Source organism: Aplysia californica, unplaced genomic scaffold, assembly GCF_000002075.1.
Source record: "Aplysia californica isolate F4 #8 unplaced genomic scaffold, AplCal3.0 scaffold00075, whole genome shotgun sequence".
Lineage (NCBI taxonomy): Eukaryota > Metazoa > Mollusca > Gastropoda > Aplysiida > Aplysiidae > Aplysia > Aplysia californica.
In genome coordinates this window covers 1,419,168-1,427,070 of record NW_004797345.1, presented here as the reverse complement: position 1 = coordinate 1,427,070, position 7,903 = coordinate 1,419,168, and the positions used below count along the sequence as shown (strand labels likewise).

Sequence of the window (7,903 nt, the reverse complement as noted above, 5' to 3'; positions counted from 1 at the left end):
GGTCACAGATTTAGACGTATTAAACATTTAGTAGTAATATAGTACACTCACTATATAACTGTTTCTTGCCTCTCCAGAAAACCTCGTATTTCGATATATTAGGGCAATGATGAATGACGATGGCGATATATAATTATATATAAGCCTATACTATATAGATATACGACGCCACGAAAATTAAACTATGTTGACCTTGTACGATTTCGGGCTTTTTCAAATAACAGGTAACCAAAACTATTAGGAAACCCGCTCAGATATGCATTTAATTTTGTTGATTAATTCATGTTACAAATACTAAACCATAATAGGCTACCGTATTTGAGAACGTCTGTATGTACTATTTTTATTACTTCGCAATGCCACTTTTGAAAGTCATTTGACAAAGATTTCACCTTACACGGAATTCACCGTCGCACTTCTTCAGCTGCACCCCACCCCTCATCCGTCATTACCCACGTTTCTTAAACTACATGAAATTATTAAATATCAATGAAGGGTTCCAACGCAAAAATAACTCAATCATGTAATCGGGTAGCATGATTGGCCTCTGCTATGCACTATATTTAAAATATCTTTAATTTAAAAAAAAAAAACTTTTAGTGCATTTGTTTGTTGCGGTGCAAGCTATGTACTTCATTTGTAATCCTTCTTAAAAACTGTTGATTTTCTTCAGAGCCCGACTGTAAAGACACAAATGGAAGTTGCCCGTACTGGGCCGACAACGGCTATTGTACCAGATACTCAGCTTGGATGAAAACCAACTGTAAATTAAGCTGTGGAGGATGTCTTTGTGGTAAGAAACATGTATAATAATGTATCTTATAATGTTTATAATATATGTCGTATAATGTGTATCATAGTGTGTCGTATAATGTTTTAGTTTAGTTTTAGTAGAAGTTTTAGAGCGCTCGCAACTGCATTAGGTCATATGAGCGCCAAGGGGTGGATGTCAACAGAGAAGCCCTTACAGGGAATCCGGCTTACTCTGCTCACCTCTTTAGCTTCAACAGCACAAAGTCTGTTTCGAGTAGTTTTGACTATCAAGGCACCCCGAAAATAACGGGTCACAAGAGTGTGACAAACATACAAAAGAAGTAGAGGGAAAATGGCGATAGTAAGGATTAGGAAAGAAAAAGCAGCAGTTCCCCGCTTGCAGTTCAGGCACAGTTATAAGCATGACATTGATTGATCCGCCTATTTACAATTCTACTATGCATAAGAACATATTTATGTCCCTCTTTGGGTCGTATAATAATGTGTCGTATAATGTGTATAACAATGTGTCTTATAATTTGTGTAATAATGTGTCTTATAATGTGCATAATAACGTGTTTTATATTGATAATGCGTCTAATAATGTATATAATATTTTATCTTACAATATTGTGTATAATAATGTGACTTTCATTCAGAAGGGTGCAATACTAGCTCAGTTTGCATCATTGTGGTTGGGTAAGAATCAGAGGACCTTCGTTCGAATCCTTACCACTTGAACTTGATTATGTTTATCTGTGTTTTAAAGGCTATCCACCATCTTTTCTCGGTCTTTCGGGGATGGACTTTTAATATTGAAGTTCTCGGCTCTAAGAAAACCTCACAGGATCACAAAGACAAGACAGTTCTAGAGGACAGTGCACACCAACGAAATAATATTACTATGGACGGAATATATCTGAGCTCTTTTAGATGGAGAATAATGGCATTGTTCTGTTTTCGAACGCAGCATAGACTTGATCATTATTTTGTTGCAAGCACTGTGTGTGTGTGGAGGAGACGGAAGATAGGGTTCATTTCAGTTGAAGTTTGTTGGTCTAAACTTAAGCTTGGTCCATGAAAAAATAGCGTAATGTTTCATTTCATCAGAGCTTCGGCCTTGATCTCGTTGGTATCTGGGGGAAAAAGTCGCGCCGAAAAAAGCGGAGCGACTAGCGAACAAACTTTGCGTTTTGGGAGCCAAACAAGCAACTAGCTTTTCAGCTATAGGATATTATATTTATTATCCTGTTTGCATGTTGTTACTCGCTAGACTAATGTAATAAAACTGATTTCCCGTGTTATGTTCAATTAACTGTAAAGGGGGGGGGGGGGAGTCTTTGGTGAAGGATACCTTACAAACTTGGCCAAGATACTTGTATTTTGGAGTGCGAATCTGAACGAGATCTGAATAGTACACATTTTTTGGCCAAGCTTATTTGTTCGAATGGGAGACTCAGCTATTACATGTACGCTTTTAGTAACTCAAAACAGAACTATTTGGGTGTAGGCTAGGGCCTAATGTGGCGGAGGGTGGTGAGGGAGGGAGGGAGTTAGCGAAGTGAAGAAAGGGTGGGAAGGGATTAGTTTTCTAACAGGTTGACTTCAAATCTCACAAAACAGCCACACGCAGACAAAACAACTGTTAGTTCAGCATTGCTCAAAGTCTCAGAAGAAAAGAACAGTTAGGGTCTAACAATCTTTTTTCTCCCCCCTTCCCAATCCGGATCCGGAAAAACAAACTATCTAGGAGCCAATATGCCTCTCTTGTACTGGTCCAATGAGCTGGCCAACTACGCCGCGGCTCGGGTGGACAAATGCGAGTACAAGCACGACCCAGCCAAGAAGTACGGTGAAAACCTCTACATGATGTATTATCATTTCCTGGACGCGGACGTGGCAGCCACAACGGCGTCCCAAGCCTGGGGAGACGAGATCCAATACGTCACACCCGACTGGGCATGCGCATACGGGCCGAAAACGAAAGAGACGTGCGGTCACTACTCGCAGCAAGTATGGAACACCACCACACAAGTGGGGTGTGCCGTCGGTCACTGCTATGGGGGCGGCCCCTATCCTAGGGGTACCTACGTCTTCTGTGAGTACACACCGAAAGGGAATCTTATCATAAATGATTTGACCGGAAAGAAGATCTACGTCCCGCCCTACTAGACCAGCTCCAGAGATACAAACAGCAAATCGCTTCTACCCTTAATAACTTTTTTGAAGTTTCAGCTTAAAAGTCCTTTTTTCAGTTTGGCTCCTCTTTTCATCTGGTCGTCCGGTAGCATCATATCCGATGTATTATTTGTTTATGCCATTTCTATTCGAACTGATAATATCTCAGTCTTCAAGTTACCTTGGCTGTATCTTTAGTAGGCGATCTTTTCCAGTTACCTAAAGATATACAAGGACTAAGTCTCATTTTCTTGCACAAAGTTTGAAAATATAAATTATGTCTACGAAGCACAACAGAAAAACACCAACGACTGAAAATATTAGGCCAAGAGTCAAATGTAACTGCACATTGGTTCTTTTGAGCCGAATCCGAAATAAAATCATTGATTAAAGTCTGTGATGTTTTTCACTGTTGTGTTGGTTTACTTTGTATTTTTGAGCCTTTTACTTAAGGCAGATGTTCCACCTGAGGGCCAAAATCGTTATTTCCGAACTTTACCCCTGGAATATGAACGGGCTTCACAAATAGGTAGGCAAAATCGAGGACTGTTAGCATTGTTTAGGAGCCACTTTTTTACATCCTGAAGAATTATTTAGTTAAAGTATGACAAAGCTGGACAATTGAAAAAAATGGCGCTTTTTGTAAAAATATACAATAGATATTGGAAAAGTCCTCGTGTACGATAAATCCATGCTCCAGTTCTATATGTGCATGACAAATGTCATTAAAGTACAACGATAAACCTCAGAGAAGTCGGTGAAAAATATGGTAAAAGAGTGAAAACTTGAGAAAAAAAATGTTTGGGGCTTTTTTTTTCATATAAAAATAATGGCTAACATTTTATATCAGTAAAAAAAAATGTGTAGGCTTTCTTATTGGTAATGCATGTGCCGAAAAGCATTTACATTGGTCAGTAAATGCATGAGTGATTGCAAAAGTATACAGCAGCCCACAAAATCCAGACGGTGTGGGCGCGTAAGTGTTTGTGCGTGTGTGTGCGTATGTATGTGTGTATGTATGTGTACGTTTGTGTGTGTGTATGTTTGTGTGTGTGTGTGTGTGTGTGTGTGTGTGTGTGTGTGTGTGTGTGTGTGTGCAATTGAATGTATACCGAGTTGCAAAAGTTCTGTCACACCTATTATATCACGATAATTTTCGGTATAGCGTAAGAATTGCAGTATAAATTAAAAGAATGACTTGTGGGACTTATGAGACTTCCTGTGCAAGAGCAGACCAAAGAAATCCTAAACCGGAAGTAGTACGTGGACAAAGTGTTGGTATTGATTTCTCTCGGTCTGTGTTGAAATCAACGCTTCCTACACACAAAATTTGCTTTGAGTCACGTAGACAATGTGTAAACACACCTTACACACAAAATACCGTACTTTTTAACGGTTGGATAAACTTTTCTCCTGTTTTCAAAATTTAAGAAATGATAAATTCAGAAAATAAAGAGGCTGTGTGTGTGATAAATTCTTTTATTGCGCTTTCTGCTGTTGCAAGACTCGTAAATGTTTGCAAAGGAACCATCTAACGCGTGAACAAACGTTTTAACATAACTAGAACTGTCCAAGGCAAACCGAGACGTAGGCAACCAAGGGCGACAACTCGACATCAGAATTGGGTTATTGTCAACACCCAAGTTGAAAACCCATTCCAACTTAGTGCAAAGACTGCCGGGCACTTCGGACTGTCTTGAAACATCACTATTAGACATTTATAAGGTCGTGGATTATGTGATTATCGCCCTTTATATGGAGCCATGCTAACCCTGTTTCATAAAAGAAATTGCCAAATTTTGACACAGCAACATTGTTAATAGAACTAAAGACGCCGATAAAGTGTTCTTTTTAGCAATGGTTCAGGTTTTCAGTTCGTCGCATTGATGGAAGAGAAAAGGTGTTTAAAAGAAGAGAAGAGAAATTTCACAAATCCAACGTCCCCCAAGAGGCCCGAAGGTGGCTGAAATGTGATGGTAGGGGGTGGAATCTCTGCTTATTATCGTATACTTTTAGTTACTTTTCAAAGCAACCTCAAATAACGACAGTATTGTGACGAAATTCTTTGTCATGGTGACTACGCTACATGGCACGGATGATGGAATGTGCAACAAGACAACGCCAGACCCCAAATGGCTAAGATCAATGAAAACTTCTTCCAAACACATCAAATCGTTGTTCTGGACTGGCCTGCAAGATTCACAAGCCATAACCCAACAGAACATTTGTAAGATGACCTTGACTGGAGGATTAGAAACAGGCCGTACTCCGTACAAACTGGTCAGGAACTGAAGAATGCACTTCACAAGGAATGGCAGGGGATTCTTCAGACAACCATAAGGACTTCAATTCAGTCAAAGAACAGATGTTGTGTATCAGTAATTCAAGCTGGAAGAGGCCACACACCGTACTGAGCAAACTTTGATTTAGATTTTGCAAGAGTCAGTGTGAATAAAATTATCTCCCTTGAATAAGGAAAGACATTTGTCAATTCTTTTTAAGTCATGTTGGCAGAACATGAATGAAGATCGCGTGTACCCAATTTATCTTGGCTATGTTGAGCAGTAAATGAGTTATTGTACTTTTACGGTTGGTGTGACAAAACCTTTGCAACTCTGTATATTATGTACATTTTATTAATTTGTTTACATAAATCGTGAAGATCTGGAGACGGTACCCAAAAGACATCACAAAACTTCAAAGAAGCATTTTCTCCAGAGAAGGAAAGCATGTATTAGAACTAGGTGACAACCCAAAAAGTAACAAGCAACTTTTATATCTTAACGCGGTTTTTTTCCTTCTTTTTTTTTTGCTTGTTTGTTTGTTGTTGTTTTTTCAGGTTGTTGTTGTTTTGTTTGTCTGTCTGTTTGTTTATTTGTTTGTTTGTTGGGCGGTACATTTAATTTTTGTCCCGCAATGTAAACCATATCTTTGACAGGGTTGAAACCTGTCATTTGCTTTATTAAAGTAAAGCCTTATAGACTCGCACAGTGGTGGCATTTCTAAAGACAGTCGATTTGGTGTTTTTGGAATAGCGCTCTTAGGATTTGGATGAGCTTGGGGTAAATTGTTACTTCACAACAATACGCTAGCATTTACAAAAGTAGACCAACTAAGTCATGTCAAATTACTCAAAATCAAATTATTTCATATTTGCTCACGCTAGAAACAAAAGACAAAGCGAAAAGCAAGCCTAGTCAGGATTTCTAGTAACATTGCTGGAAATAAAATCCAAAAGTCTTCATATAAATTTCACCAGTGTGGTCTCTTATTTTGTTGAGATATTTCACTTCTGCATCGATTAAATTTAGATCATTCAGGAGGCGATGTACTTCGATCTTGCCTATCAGGGCTAGCCTACTAAATCAGCTAACTAACTGCTAAACGGAGACACCTGATTTTAGAAAGACCTCCCGACTCGATAATCAAACCCGGGTTTTACTGCGTACAACGACGATGAGCCCAACCATTGCGCCGCAAACACTGGTCTGTGATCTCCTTTCACAGGCATAGCTCTACAAATTTGATTAAAGGTAATGCTGAAGTTTGTTTGTTACGTGGCTTAACCGATTTTCCCACAGAAATGTTGACACGCAAATGTAGTAGTTCCCAGCTAACAAATGCCTCCCTTTAGGGAAGGGAACAGCTTGAATGTTCACTTTCATCTACTCAAGTCTCAGTAAGCTAACAAGAGAATCCAAAACAAATTCTTAGTTCAGAAAAGTCACGACCCTAAGCCGGCCCGGATCATTAGGCCATGACCAATTAAGGATCGTCAGATATAGATGTTTCTCGCTGACTCATCAACTCTCTTACATTCTCTTTACGTAGATTTAGTACGGATTTAACGCTCCTTTCAACGCAGTATTATTTTCTCAGAATTGGGTTATAAAGTCGTTGTCCAATGGTACTGAATCAGTGGGTATTATACAGTCAGAATAAGGCTAAGAATATTTATGAGCAGGGCATTCTTTGTTTGGCTTCTCTCATTGTTATTGTTACAGGGAAATGACTGCCTCGGTCCCTTTTCCACCTTTGTAGAGAGGCAGGGATTATTGTGAAGTTAATTTATGTCACATATCAAACGGGAAATAACAATATTGCCAATTGGTTACGGTAAGAAAAACAACGCAACAGCTCTCGTAATTAGACTTGTTTTTGACAAAAGTTGAATTGAGTTGATATTATGTTGGCGTGGGCACTTGAGAAAACGAGACATCCAGAGACTGGTGGCGCGTAAGACACATCCACCTCGCCCTTGAAATAATATTAAAAGCCAAGAAGAGAAAGAGAAAATAATGGGTCAATGACAAGTGAATTAGGCGGGAAGAATAAAAAAGATAGTCACGAATGAAAGAAGCGAGAGGACAGGTAACATTTCGGACCATGATATAGAAAGAAATACGAGTCGCTTGTTAAAGGCCAAAACTAATACTAGATCTATATTATTATAAGTTAACTGAAGATTCACATAGCACGTTTGAAGTAGGCACGAGCAGGCAGTATGGTGTATAAGCTACAAGCAGTGGTATTCAACTGTCCAGAAGAACGAAATGTCCACATAATATGAACAAAACGAGAAAGACTTCTCCAGCTGAAGCTCTAAAGTGCTGACGTGATTACCTGTTAACGGAGGCTGATTTGGGTAATGTGGTGGCTCTGTCAATGCCCTTGCTCGATAACATTTCGGAAGCAGCCTACCCAACATTGTGATAGCAAACAGTGGACAGTTCCAAGATAGTGCACATTGTTGTTCCATATTTATTGTTACACTTGGAGGGACGTGAGTTGTTGTTTTTTTTTAAACAAACAGTAAAGCCAGTCAAAAATGCCTTGAGGGGGCAAAACACTCAAAATTGGGTGTTGTATTTTCAAGGATCTACCTAACTCGGCAACTCCAAGGGGAGAGGTCACGTGAAGGCTGCGTTCCGCTATGGTGATGTGCCTTCTATCTGGCTGTGCTGACTTAAAT

General features: G+C 39.3%; 1 protein-coding gene across 1 annotated transcript; it reads left to right on the top strand.

Annotated features, from left to right (window-relative positions):
• Positions 1-673: 673 nt before the first annotated feature.
• Positions 674-3,340, top strand: LOC101853772 (venom allergen 5; the record flags this gene model as incomplete). Its single annotated transcript, XM_013080101.2, is given in 2 exon segments — positions 674-793; positions 2,504-3,340. Coding segments are annotated over 2 exon segments (542 nt in total), but the record flags the coding sequence as incomplete, so codon positions are not given.
• Positions 3,341-7,903: the final 4,563 nt, after the last annotated feature.